The 14,902-nt window shown below is 36.1% G+C and overlaps 1 protein-coding gene across 2 annotated transcripts in view; it reads right to left on the bottom strand.

The window, feature by feature from the left end:
* Positions 1-187: 187 nt before the first annotated feature.
* The window catches only part of HACL1 (2-hydroxyacyl-CoA lyase 1), a 30,706-nt gene continuing 15,991 nt past the window's right edge, over positions 188-14,902 (bottom strand). For both annotated transcript variants that reach the window (XM_033132973.1, XM_033132974.1), the window contains 8 exons: positions 13,989-14,094; positions 12,057-12,140; positions 10,987-11,088; positions 8,892-9,046; positions 8,317-8,475; positions 6,624-6,731; positions 3,762-3,948; positions 188-346 (listed from right to left, as the gene is read on the bottom strand). In XM_033132973.1, coding sequence (XP_032988864.1) covers positions 314-346; positions 3,762-3,948; positions 6,624-6,731; positions 8,317-8,475; positions 8,892-9,046; positions 10,987-11,088; positions 12,057-12,140; positions 13,989-14,094 — 934 coding nt within the window. In that variant the 3' untranslated portion in view covers positions 188-313. The remainder of the gene's footprint in view (positions 347-3,761; positions 3,949-6,623; positions 6,732-8,316; positions 8,476-8,891; positions 9,047-10,986; positions 11,089-12,056; positions 12,141-13,988; positions 14,095-14,902) is intronic.

The raw sequence follows: 14,902 nt of genomic DNA, 5'->3' as shown, positions 1-14,902 counted from the left end.
ATGTTTTTAAAAGACATGAGACTTTAAGAATGCATTTTTAAAAATAATACTGGTATTAAATCAGTGGTTAGGCAGTTACAATGCTATTGTTTAATAAAACCCTTTCTCTTTTTCATCTTAAATAGTTATTTCTGTGGTTGAATACTGGTAACGTTTTCTGTTTTTAATCAATTACTTTACTATATAATGTCATTTAGAAATATTTTTTATTTTTCTTTGCATAAGAATTTTAACATCATAGGTATTTTGCTGGGGAAAATAAAATTCCATCTTACAGAAAAAACTCCTCAAGACAACGTATTGGCATCTGTATTTACATATTAGAGCGGGTCAGCCAGTGAAAATCCTAGAAAAAGAAATACAACAAACATTTAGTTTAAAGAAATAATTGTCTTAAACTATATGCTTACTGTTTTGCTTGCTCTAAATTCTAAATGTCCCATTATAACATTTTTACATTGGTGGTAAATAAAGTTTATCTTTGGTCTAGTGATTTCCTCAAAAGGAAGCTAAAAATTCATAGTGATTTTTAGCCCTGTCCTACAAAACAACCTAAAATGACTTTCTGGGTCCTCTCCCATGAATGGAGTGTGAAAGAAACAGAAGTACGAGTACACTCCAAAAAAGAGAGGAGATGAAGGAGTCCCGGAGGGCTGAGATTAGGTCCTCCCAGTATTACAACAGGAAGCAGCCAGCCTACGCTGCGAATCAATGACAAATAGTGGATGGACACACAATCAATGAAAATTAACAGCTAGGAAACTAGTATGTGTGGAATTCTATTGCAATGATAAATAATGTCAAAGAGGTAAATGTAAAAAATACAAGAATCCTCATGGAATTATAAAAGAAGATAACACCTTCTACTTCTCCAGCAATAGACCCCAAAATTCATAGAGAACTTGGAAAATAGATCATTAGGAACAGATTAGAAGGGTGAATTCATTAGCAGAGAGGGGACAATTCATTAGGGTTTTTCTATGACTAACACGGTCTCAAGACTATTTTGTGTGTGTGTGTGCTGAATATAGTAGTACCCCCTTTCCACAAGGGATATGTTCCAAGACCCCCAGTGGATGCCTGAAACTGTGGATCGTACCACACCCTATGTGTACTATGTTTTTCCTACACATTCATACCTATGATAAAATTTAATTTACAAATTAGGCACAGTAAGAGATTAACTACTAATAAATAGAATGATAATAATATACTGTAATTTAAGTTACGTGAATGGTTTTGGGGCCATTATTAAATAAAATGGGGGTTACCTGAATACAAGCACTGGGGTACTGTGACAGCCAATCTGATAATCAAATTGGCTACTAAGTGACTAACAGGCAGGGTGGCTACTAAGTGACTAACAGGCAGGTAGCATACACAGCATTTATATGCTGGACAAAGGGATGATTTACATCCTGTGCAGGATGTAGAGGGACGGCACAAGATTTCATCACGCTACTCAGATGGTGCACAATTTAAAACTTCTAAATTATTTATTTCCAAAATTTTCCATCTAATATTTTCAGACTATAGTTGACCGTGAGTAATGAAACTATAGAAAGCAAAATTGTGGATAAGGGTGGACTACTATACGAACTTTGGCTTTGCTTGTTCTTCTTTTTCTAGTTCCTTGAGGTATCAAGTAAGGTTATTTGAGATTTTTCTTATTTTTTGAGGTAAGCATCTAGTACCATGAACTTCCCTTTTAGGACTCCTTTTTCTGCATCCCATACGCTTTGGTACATTATTTCCCTTTTCATTTGTCTCAAGGTGTTTTTTTATTTCTCTTTTGATTTCTTCTTTGACACATTGGTTGTTTGGTAGCATATTGTTTCATCTCCATGTATTTGTGAATTTTCTTCCCATAACTAATTTGCAATTTCATACTATTATGATTGGAAAAGATGCTTGGTATGACTTCAATCTTCTTAAATTTATGAAGACTTGTTTTGTGAGTAAAATATGATCTATCCTGGAGAATGTTCTATGTGCACTTGTGAAGAATGTGTATTTTGTTGCTTTTGGATGAAATGTTTTGTATGTATCTATTAAGTCCATCTGATCTAATGTCATTTAAGGCTGATGTTTCCTTACTGATTTTCTTTCTGGATGATCCATCCATCGATGTAAGATGTATTAAGGTTCCCAATTATTATTGTATTGCTATTTATTTCTCCTTTTAGACTTGTTAATATTTGCTTCATACATTTAGGTATTCCTGTGTTGGGTGCATAAATATTTACAAATGCTATATTCTATTCTTGGACTTACCTTGTAATTATTATGTAATGCCCTTACCTTGTAATTATTATGTAATGCCCTTGTCTTTATTACAGTCTTTGTTTTAAAGTTAAGTCTATAAAGTCTACTCCAGCTTTCTTTTGGTTTCCATTTGTATGGAATATCATTTTTCCATCTCTTCACTTTCAGTCTGTGTGTGTACGTACATGTGAAGTGAGTCTCTTGTAGGCAGCAAATATATGTGTCTTATTTTTTGATCCATTTAGTCACTCTATGTTTTTTTTTGTTTTTTTTTTTTAAGGAAGGCACAGCTCACAGTGGCCCTTGAGGGGATCAAACCGACAACCTTGGTGTTATTAGTACCATGCTCTAACCAACGAGCTAACCGGCTACCCCCACTCTGTCTTTTGGTGGGAGAATTTAATGCACTTACATTTAAAGTAATTATTGACAGGTATGTAGTTTTTGCTACTTTGTTAATTGTTTTCTGGCTGTTTCATATTTCTAATCTGTTCCTCTTGCCAAAGTCTCTGATATCTGTTTTTACAGAAACAGAGTTTCAGAATTCTATATATTTCACAGTTTCCCAATAGTTAATTTACATTTCATTGATAGTCCAGGTATCTGTTTGCCCACTTGTTCAAAAAAAAAAAAAAAAGATCTCACAGCAGACATGTATAAAGAACCAAGACAAAAACTACTTGAAAAAATTATTTGCTCTGAAAACAATGGATACACAACATGTAAGCATGGATGACAGGTATATGAGAAGGCAAGTAGCAGAATCAGGATCACAGTACAAAACGAAGTACAAAAAGCAACTTAATCTGGGATGGAAGAGGACCATGCTATATACTTTGTTCTTTATTTTACCGCTATAATCTACACTGCAGCTTTGCTTTAGAGGCCAAAGTTAAGGAATTTTGAATGTAACTGCACAAATCACCCTATTGTAGTCTCATCTCCCACTGTGCTTCCTTCACTCTGTCCTCTAAGCACTTTGGCCTCTTTCAGTTCCTTAGACCTGCCATACTCCCACTGCCACAGAGCCTTTGCATATCTCTTCCCCCACCTCTTTGCTGAGTTTGTTCCTACTTATACTTTGGATCTCAGTTTAAGCATTATTTCCTCTGAGAAGCCTTCCCTGGGACCCCAATATAAGTCAGATTCCTTTCTTATATGTTCGTTCAGAACTGGATTCCTTCCTCCAGAGCAACTGCCTCACTGTTGTAATGCATTCAGTTGGGACGTGACTGGACTGTCCCCCTCCCCGACTGTATGTTAGCTCCATGATGTGAGGGTGAGCCTGGCTTTGCTCACCATGCTATTCTTAGTACTTGACACAGCATACCTAACACATTTCTCAACAAATATTCATTGAACAAACAAATGAAAGTGCCAAACTCAGAAATGGCTTCAAAAAAACTCTCTGAATTACAGGGTGTTCTGTTTGGTAAATATTTTGGGGGGTGGGAGTAAAGATGCATTTCTGCTTTCTGCTTAGCAACCACATTTACCTGGGCCTTCCGCATGGCCTGTGGCTCAATCATGATGTTGATAAGAGAGGGTTTAGTTGTGTCCGCCAAGCTTTGCCTCAGGGATTCTTGGAGTTCTTTGGGTGTCTGTACAAAATACCCTTTGCCCCCAAATGCAGTTATAACCTGCTCATAATGTGAGTTTGGCAGAAGACACATTGGAGGAGCCCTGAAAAAGAAGGTCACAAGTAAACAGAAAAAGTCATTCTCTAACATAGTTTGTAGAAAAAGTTAGGCTAAATTGAAAGGTATACTTTTATATCCAACACTTAAACTGCGATGCCAGTACTCAAAACTGTCCATGTATTTTTTTATTGTCTATGAAGCAAAGTCCAACATAACTTTTGGTGATGATGGAAAAGTTTCACATCTGTGCCATCCAACAGAATAGCCACTAAAAATCTGTTGCTGTGAACACTTCAAATGTGACTAGTTAAAATAAGGAACTGAATTCTGTTTGTTTTGCTGTTGTTTTTCTGAATTTTTTATTAAAGTGTAGTTGGCATATAATAGTATATTAGTTTCAGGTGTACAACATAGTGATTTAACATTTATATATCTTATGATGTGATCACGATATGTGTATTAACCATCTATCATTGTACAAAGTTATTACAGTATTACTGACCATATGCTGTGCTGTACAGTACATCCCAGTGGCTATAAGTAATATATGTACTATATAATAAATATAATTATTTATTATAAAATAAATGTAACTGAAAGTTTATACCTTTTATTCACCTTTTTCACCCATTCCCCTACCCCCTTCTCCTCTGGAAACCATCAGTTTTGCTCTCTGTATCTATGAGTCTGTTTTGTTTTGTTTATTTGTTCTGTTTTTTCAGATTCCACATATAAGTCAGATCATATGGTATTTGTCTTTCTTCATCTGACTTATTTCACTTAGCATAATACCCTCTAGGTCCATCCATGCTGCTATGAATGGCAACATTTCATCCCTTTTTAATGTGGAATAACATTCCATGGTGTATATGTACCACATCTTCTTTATCCATTCGACTATCGATGGACACCTAGGTTGCTTCCGTATCTTGGCTATTGTGAATAATGCTGTAGTGAATATAAGGGTGCACATATCTTTTCAAATTAGCATTTTAATTTTCTTCAGGTAAATACCCAGAACTGGAATTGCTGTTCATAGGGTAGTTCTATATTTAATTTTTTGAGGAATCTCCACACAGTTTCCCATAGTAGCTTTACCAATTTACAATCCCACTAACAGAACAGGAGGGTTCCCTTTTCTCTACATCCTTGCCAACACTTGTTTGTTGACTTTTTGATAATAGCCATTCTGACAGGTGTGAGCTAATATTTAATTGTGGTTTTGATTTGCATTTCCCTGATGATTAGTAATGTTGAACATCTTTCTCGTGTCTGTTGGTCATTTGTATGTCTTCTTTGGAGAAATGTCTATTTAGGTCCGCTGCCCGGTTTTTCATTGGATTGTTTGTTTTATTTATGTTGAGTTATATGATTTCCTTATATATTTTGGATGTTAACCCCTTATCAGATATATCACTTGCAAATATCCTCTCCCATTCACTAGGTTGTCTTTTACTGTGATGGTTTCCTTTACTGTGCAGCTTTTAGTTTGATATAGTCCCATTTGATTATTTTTGCTTTTGTTGACATTAACTGAGGCAACATATCAAAAATATATTGCTAAGACCAAGGCTAAAGAGTTTACTGTCCATATTTTCTTTTAGGAGTTTTATGGTTTTAGGTTTTACATTTAAGTCATTAGAACATTTTGAGTTTATTTTTGTACATGGTGTAAGAAAGTGGTTTCGTTTCATTTTTTTGCATGTGGCTGTCAAATTTTCCCAATAATACCACTTATTGAGGAGATTGTTGTTTCCCCATTGTCTACTCTTGCCTCCTTTGTTGTAGATGAACTGACCATATGGGGCACAGTTTATTTCTGGGCTCTCTGGAATTTAGTTTTAATTTAATTTAAATAGCTACATGTGGCTAGTGGCTACTACCCTAAACAGCATAGGCTAACCATCTATTATGAATCCAGAAGAAAAAGAGGAAAAAAAGGAATGGTTACTACAAAACAGCAAATAACAACAAAACAGCAAATGAAGTCAGTAAAGCATAAGCAAACATTCCCACACCCTGCTCTACCTCCAAGCTGACTCACAAATCCACATCTCTCTCACACCACACAACCAGCCACAATACTGTCTCAGGTTAGCTCTGCCAACAGGTGATCAAGATTTAGCTAAGTGGTAAAAGGAAGACCTCTGGATATAAACATCTGTATTCCCACATGGTCTAGTAGGAAGAGTAGGACTGAGATTATTTTCCAATAAGCTCTTTCACTAACAAGGCTTAGACATCAAATTCATTTGTCTGAGTCTTCAGTGGCTCCCCGATCATAAACTATTTATTGAAGTGCCTAATCATGGATGGTTGTGCTAAGAGGAACCATATTAGCCCTTTAGAGGGGCTGACAACATAAACAAGCAATACTCACACCATGGAAGCACATTCCAATACAGCAGACTTTGTTTTTAAAGGGTAGAATTAATATTTTATTCTCATTTATAATCAGATGGCAGCTGAGTACAATCTTTATACTTGATCTCTCCTTTTTGTAAATAAAAAAAAATACAAGTTTTAAGGAGTTGATGGCTGGTTATGTTTTCAGAACACATGATTAGATTAATTCACTGATGGTAGATTCAAGTTTTTCCTTACAGCTCCAGACAAATTCACCTACCTTTTTGTCCCTTTTTAAAAACTGGAAGGTTGGCAAAAGAGAGATTAAAATAGATGCGGGAAAGTAAATATACATTATTCTGAGTTACTTACACTGCAGTAGCATCTCCAAATTTTAATATATCCTTCCAAGTAGCTGTATCAAAACCTTGGTAAATTCCATTATTATTCACCACCAAAAGTACAATTGGCAAGTTGTACCTAAAATAACAGCAAAATATAAAGGAAATCATTCTTCATTCTAAAGCAATTTCTTTTCTTTGGGCTGATATTTTAACTTAAAAATGGACAGTTCCCCATAAACTTTTTTTGTAACATTAGGGTAAGACTAAACATTAAGCATTTGTTATCCTAATAAATTATATCAATCATTAACAGAAACATCATGGAGTAGCAGAAAGAATGTAAGATTAGGGGTTTGTAGATCTGGTTCTACTACTATGCAGCTACGAATCTTGGGCAACTTACTGAGCTTTTCTGAACGTTGGTTTTCACAGATCCAGGTGTTAATAAGAATTGACACCTTCCATACTTAATATCCCCTGAAGCACAACTTTCAGGTGGTGCCTAGGAGTTCTGTTTGAAATGTACCTTTCTATTTACTAACTTTCAGTAAATGAAATTTTACTAAATTTCATTTACTAAATTCCTCATAGACAACTGGCACTTGCTAGATGCTGTGGGAAGTACACAAGTGACTAGCATACACTCTCTCCCTCTCAAACCATTTCACCATAATTAGAAAAACATTACATGGTGTAATAATTGGAGAAAAAGAGAGTAACAATGTGCTCAACAGTATGGTAAAGACAAAAAAGGCTGATTAAACTTTACTAACGACTGAAAAAAAAACATGGGCTTTATTGTCTGCAAACATAATTTCTGAGATCTGGTGTAAAAACAAAACTAAACTGCATACTGATTGGGGTAACGGCTTGCTCTCCATGCTCAAAGGGAATGGCTTTACTTCCCTCTCTAGAAGGCTGACTTCCCCACAAATGATGTTTTAGGTGCATATGACTTGGTTCTCAATACAGACACTCTAACAGGCACATACTTTCTCTCTGATCTGGAAAATGTTATATACCAAAGCTATGAAAGCCCCAAAACATGATTTACAAAAACCCTGGTAAGAGCCCTGGCTAAGGATAGAATGCTTTTCCTAGTTTAAATAATTGGGGAAAAAGAAATAAATCCCCATACTTCTACAGTAGGAGCTACAACTTACGAGTTTTTCCACAAATCCTCACAACTATAATCTGAATAGCTCACTTCACTGAGCAGTCACCTTGAGCTTTACCTACATCATCTCATTTGTTCCTCGCAACCATCTTCTAAGGCAGGAACTGTTACTATTCCTATCCCTAGTCTAGAGGACACTGAAGCTTGGTGAAGTGGCTTAACCCAAGTCACTTGGCTCTGATGTGGTCAAGTCAGTGTCTAAATTCGGGCCATGTGACCCCAAGGCCACGCTCTGCATCACCATGCTCTGCTGTCTCCCTTCAGAAAACAAGCTTTTCTCTGACAGAATTTTTTTAAGTGACCTCAAAACCATGCCCCCTAATATGGCAGGTTTTTGGCATGCAGTAAATAAGTTGTGAACACATTGCCTGGGTAAGAAAGAGCCTGGTGTTATTGAGACCATGTTCTCAGGACAGCGCAGTGCTGTGCAGTGGCACCTGGCACATGACTGACGCTTGGGAAGCATTGGTTAGGCAAGTGGGTCACGTGCAGAATTTTTCATATTTTGGAGAAAGAAATGTTCTGATTCAGGATGCTGTTTTACCTGCAGATGGTTTCCACTTCCATGCCAGAAAATCCAAAGGCACTGTCTCCTTCCACACAGATGACACGCTGTCCTGGGTTTCTATCTTTAGCCACTAGAGCAGCTGCAATGGCAAATCCCAAACCGACTCCCATTGTTCCAAAAGTACCAGCATCAAGCCTATTGGGGAATGAAGCTAAAGTGAAACTCTCTGGGGCATGTCACAAATGGTACGGCTGGCACAAATTTAGACATATTCACATGGTTCATGATAAAATAAAAAATAAATACACTTTCTTTAATATAAAGTTTTAGACTGTGAGGAACTAATTTGTCAAAGATAAGCAGAATGAGAGGAAAAAATCATTCGTGATTGCTTGGAAGATTGATTATATCCTTAGAATACTGAGTACATATATTATCACATGGTCTTGAGGACCTATGAAGCGTAAAAACTCTCTAGAACCTCACTTAAGAATATTTCTATGAACTATGTCCTTATACACTGAACATCGGTAATTCTCAAATGTTTTACTAATCTGCATCATTGTAGTTTCAAATTTAACACATTATAATTTATTTTTTGGCAGCCTTACCTGTGACGAGGAAGGTAGTTTTGCAGCACAGTGCGTCCAATATCCATAGTATTTGCTCCTTCACTTACCACAATACAGTCTTTGGGTAGCTGTTCTTGAACATGGTAGAATACTGTGTAATAATTCATAGGCAAGGATTTTTGGGAAGCTAATTCCTAAAATATTAGAGGGAAATATAATCAAATTAGATTGAGATGTAATGAAAATAAACAATGTCAATAAGCTACTATCAAACTCATTTGGAAACAGGTAACAACTACAAACTACGAGGTACCCAAATGGCCACCAATGCCCAGGTCTGAGAAGCTAACTGATCAATGAATAGTCCTGGGGACATGCTATGAAAAATGGGTCTCTCTCCCAGTCTGGGACACAATCAAATAAGCCAGGGCATATCCCTCTTCCTGGAGTTCCACGTTAACTTGTTAAAGACTGAGAAGTCCTATAGTAAAGATAGCTGGGAACACTGGGTTAAACAAAACTAACCAGTCCTACTTGAGCACTTTTAGGGAAACACTGCCTTAGAAAAAGGAAAAATTCATCTTAGAATATTTTCATCTAAAATATGACCCTAAGTTTAAATAAAAATGAAGTCAGGATTTTAGAAAACCTGGTTCTTCCCTACATGCACTGAGAGTTAAGGGGATATGCTTCACCCACTATTCTAAAGAGTCTCTGAGCTGAGAGAAGCCACATGGGGCTTCACAATCCCATCTGGTCCCAGCACTGCTTCTTCACCTGTGCTACTTTCGTCCACTGGAGATTATACCCAAGATGGATGAGGGACCATCCATCTGGTGTAGCATAGGCTCCTACACCAGAGAATAGAGGCAACTTCTTTCCATCTTAAACTAACATAATTCCTAGGGATGAGAAGGAATTAATCATACCATTAAGGAAATAGAAGTGAGACTGGCTCGCTAGAACAGTCACTGATTAAAATTCCAATGAAAGACAGAATCATGTATAATCAATTCCACTTATTTTGAAAATGGGAATTTATTCCAAGATGACTGATATATTAGGGAACAATATGAGCATAACTTGGATTTCATGTTTGCTCATGCATGATTCTGTCAGTGACAAATACTACACGAACACAGTAAACTCTACACAGTTGAACCAAGATGCAAAGGAATAAACAAAACAGTGAAAAAAATCGGGAACAACCATTCTCACAATCAGACAGAAAACTATATACAAAGACTTTAAATAGAAAATGCCAAATCCTGCAGAAGTGGCTCATTTTAGTGCTAGTAGTGGATGTTTTGGTGCTTTCATATATTACTACAATTTCCAAATCCTTCAGCTATCAGGCAAGTGATAGCTGATGAAGTCACAAAAGAATTTCCAGTAACAACTAAATGAATTAAGAAAACTATAAAGGTTCTCACAAAAAAAATACATAAAAATAAAGATGAACTAGATGGGGGAATCCTTTCACAATGTGTATGTATATTAAATCACCAGAATGTACATTTAAATATCTTACAATTTTATATGTCAATCATACCTCAGTAAAGCTGCAATTAAAAAAAAAAGAAAAAGCTATACATTAGATTAAAATTTCAATTTTAATGAAATACCTATCTATTATAAATGCATGCCTTGAAGAATCTATATCTTAAAGGTAGAAAAACATGCCCCAACATGCCCCAGGATTTACGGCTCCAAGACTTCAACTGTAATTTGGTGTCAAGGTCAAACTGAGGACAGTAAGCCACACCCATCCACATAGGCTCTTATAACTTTCTATTCAATGTTAGATCACCCTCCTTCCACCACAATAACTCACAAGCTGTAACACTTCCAATGCCCACTTCCATAAGAAACTGTAGGTCTTTTCCAAGGTAAAGTGCCACACACACACACACATTCACACACATCTTTGCCACCATTTTTATTAGGTTCCTATCTTAATGTTTCACAAAGTTGTTGCGAGTTGTGCCCCTAAAGCGTTTTCCCCATGAGCCCAGTGGTTTCCACTGTATGATTTTGCATAGGGTGGTGACTTTTAGGAATGCATATGCCATACTATGACAGAACTGAACCATGAATCTGAAGCATTCTTGAGTTTCAGTGGGTCCAGTATTACCTTGGATGCAGCTTCATTGCTCTTCATTTTTTCTCTCAAAGTTTTCCACCACTTGCTCTCTAGAGGATACTGCCACGGTGTTTTATCAAATTGTTCTAAAAGCTGAAAAACACCACAAACTTTTTCTTTCTTTCTTGAAAATGAACTGAAATTCTATTAACATAAAAATCTTTTCTTAAAGACAATATTGTTATACTATCCTCCCCTTCACATTACTCATACTGTTTTTCCTCTAGGCAGCAAACAACTGATGGAAGATAAATAGGTAACAGGGAAAGGTTTGTTTGGGTCAGTGTGGACTTCTGCCTCATGCTGGAATAACCACAGGCAGAGCACAGTGCTACTTACCCCACGCCTCACTGGCTGGGGCTCTTAAGCCCTTGTCCATCTTTGACACTAAAAGGAAAATCACCTTCTCCAAGGAACCCTTACAGAAAGGCCAACGGCCCTAAATACTTAGGGATTCCCATGGTACAGGCCAAATGTTCCAGTGTTTTAATATAATATGTGATTGGGGATTGCACACTAATACTGTATAATCATGATAACAATAGCAATTTATATCCAAAATCAAGAGATAAATGTGACTATATTTTATCTCCTGTCACAATGAAATGTATAAATTATGTACAAACTATACGACTCTGAACAAGTCACTGATTACAGTTTTGAAGAGTAAAAATCTCTTTAATGCCTAAAGAAATACTAAGTTAGACTGTTCCAGTACATAAAGCCACTTCTTGGCTGTCAGTTCAGTGCCTTTGGAAACTGTATTGTAATTTTTCAGATAGCTGAATCGTACTTAATAAATCACTGCTTGCCTATTGAATGCCTTTAAATTTTTAATCACCTTCCAAAACTGCTTAACTTACTCCCATAAAATTGATCTGTACACAAGAAGCTGGATTTACCAAGTTCCAAAGTTATACTTAAGGATAGCTTTCCATCATAAATTGTTTAAAACAGATATTATCAGACTTGTCACCAAGTGAACCAAGACTGAAACATTTTAAAGAACTATTCTCTAAAGACCAATCCATATAAATTAATACCCAGGCAAAAGCTCTTACTTGTTTAGTGACAGCATTTATGTCTCCTAGCAAAGTCACAGCAGGTCTTACATTATTCCCCAATTCTTCTGCACAGATATCAACCTAAAGAGAGACAAGACTGTAGACCAGCCATGTTTATTCTTAAATTCTTTAAGAAGTCAATTAAGGCTAAATAAATGAATTATGTATATATAACATGATAAAGATGTGATAGTCAAGAAGTTTCTTAATAAAAATAAAAATCCATGGAACTATATGAGTATCATAGCTAGTATAGAAACTGCATCATCTTCCCTTATTTTAAAATCCACTCCGTAGAATACTGGTATTGTTCTGTTATACCCACAGGAGTGCATTTCACTTGGTCAATTATAGTTCTGAATCTAATCAATAATAAGGTTTTACTTAATTACATTGGAATTCCTATTTAGAGGAGTTCTCAAATTTGAGCATATAGTAGAATCATCTGGAAGGCTTGTTCAACTGTAGATTGCAAGAGTCCACTTCACAATTTCTGATCTCAGTAGGTGTCTGGGGAAAGGCCCCAAAACGTGCATTTCTAACAGGTTTCCCAGGTGGTGCTGATGCCGCTGTTCCAGGAACCACATTTTGAGAGCCACTCCTAGGGTAAGGCACGATCACTCCTAGGGTAAGGCATGATCACTTTCCATGTATTCCCACATAGAAGCTCCATTTCTAGATGGCCATGGGCAAGTGAAAATACATTCTGCTAGCAGGAGTAACTCAGCCACCCCAAAGGGGATACACTTTATTTTGTAATCAAGAGGGGAAATCAAAGAAGTGGCAGCATCTTCCAGGTACAACCCAGGTCTCCCTTGTTTGTGGTTTCAGTTCTCAATGGTCTCAGGGGAAAGGGACTATTAGAAGTTGATTCCTTAAGTAAAAGGTAAATAAAGAGAAGACAGCAACTGTAGCTGGATGATCAAATACCATACACAATCTGTGCAGGTCGAACAGGTTTACATGCCACTATGTAGGCAGTACTTTCCACACCAGTAAGAAAACTGGCTTATAAAGAGGGTCATTATAGGAGCAGCCAGTTAGCTCAGTTGGTTAGAGAGCGGTGCTCTTAACAACAAGGTTGCCGGTTCGATCCCCACGTGGGACACTGTGAGCTGAGCCCTACACAACTACAGTGTTTCCCCGAAAATAAGACCTAGCCGGACCATCAGCTCTATTGCGTCTTTTGGAGCAAAAGTTAGTATAAGACCCAGTCTTATTTTAATATAAGACCGGGTCTCATATAACATAATATAAGACTAGGTCTTATACTAATTTTTGCTCCAAAAGACGCAATAGAGCTGATGGTCCAGCTAGGTCTTATTTTCGGGGAAACACAGTAGATTGAAACAACTATTTGACCTGGAGCTGATGAGCCCTGGAAAAACACACTTAAATAAAATTAAAAAAAAAAAAAAAGAGGGTCATCCCAAGTCAAGAGTCATCAAAAGGAGGTCAGCATGTATTCCAAATACTCTGTTTAATAACATAGGTAAAAGCAGCATTGTTTAGAGGTTTCCAAACAAAGGGTGTTTGAAAGTTTTGGCATCTAAGAGAACAACTCAATCCTACACAATGCTGAATGTTTTGCTCTACCATCCTACTTCATTAAACCTCTCTTGTCTACCTTTAAATATACCTGAACCATGAAGAAGAGGCAAATTAGGCTTTTCAAACTATTTAAAACTTGATTTTGAAAGATTTTCTGATTAGAAGTGGCACATTACGTATGCTTCATAGGCTTGAAAAGGCAGCTTACTTTGGTAACTGTAATTATGTTAGACAATTTATAAAATTCTATTTTTTAAAAAAGAGAAATGGTTTTTTACAAAAGCCAAGAAGAAAGCAGAGCTGGTAATGGCTGAGAGGGAGAACAATAAACTACAGATCTCTCTGATTTTAAATCTCTCTTCTCTGTTCTCTGAGTACCTGGATAAACTTCACATCTGGCTGGTATCTTGGAGGAAGTCCAAAATGCAAAATCCAATTTAATCTGGCACCAAATAACACGATTACATCAGCAAATTGCAAAGCCCTATTACAAAGAAAAATCGGATATAACACAAAAAGTATATCTATATTTCTTATTTGAATTATTCTAAAATTAATTTCTAAAGTATTTGGAACATCTAAATAATTTGGAACTTCATTATATTAGTTCAGAATCAGCTTCTATGGTAAATTTGACCTTTCAAACTAAAATAATTTATGATGCCATTCTATTTAGTAATATAAAAGATGAAGTACATAGAAAAATGTTACCATAGGACTGTATTTATACTCTTGCATTAGAAAATTAATACAAGTCCACTGTAGATAATCTGGAAAAAGCATAAAGAGTATAAAGAAGACACCAAAAGTACCCAATAATACTATCAACTTATAAATTATTATTATTAATATCCTGGCATATTTTCGTCTAGTCTTTTTTTCTATCCAAGTATATTTTTACATAGTTGAGTTTATGTAATACTGGTTCATGCACCTTTGCTTATCATAAATGTTTTCCATTGTCATTAAGTTCTTCTTAAATACAATTAAAGGCTACATATTTTGCTGAACACCTACATTAAGTTTATTAAAACTTTTCACAATTCCCGGATATTTTCTTTGCTATTAATAGTACTAGATTGCACATCTTTATGTTTGAATCTCAATACACACTTCATATTGATTCCTAGAAGCAGGTATTTTTAAGAGGATTGATTCACGTTCATGAATTGCTTTCAAAAAACACTATACTAAGTATATTTCTTACAGTTTTCTTTTATAGATCTTAACATTTTTGTCACTATAACTTCTTCATATGTTATACTAGTCCTGTGGGACCCAACTTAAACAGA

The sequence above is a fragment of the Rhinolophus ferrumequinum genome, chromosome 17 (genome assembly GCF_004115265.2).
Source record: "Rhinolophus ferrumequinum isolate MPI-CBG mRhiFer1 chromosome 17, mRhiFer1_v1.p, whole genome shotgun sequence".
Lineage (NCBI taxonomy): Eukaryota > Metazoa > Chordata > Mammalia > Chiroptera > Rhinolophidae > Rhinolophus > Rhinolophus ferrumequinum.
Note: the sequence above shows the minus strand (reverse complement) of the source record. Positions and strands in the feature narration are given on the sequence as shown.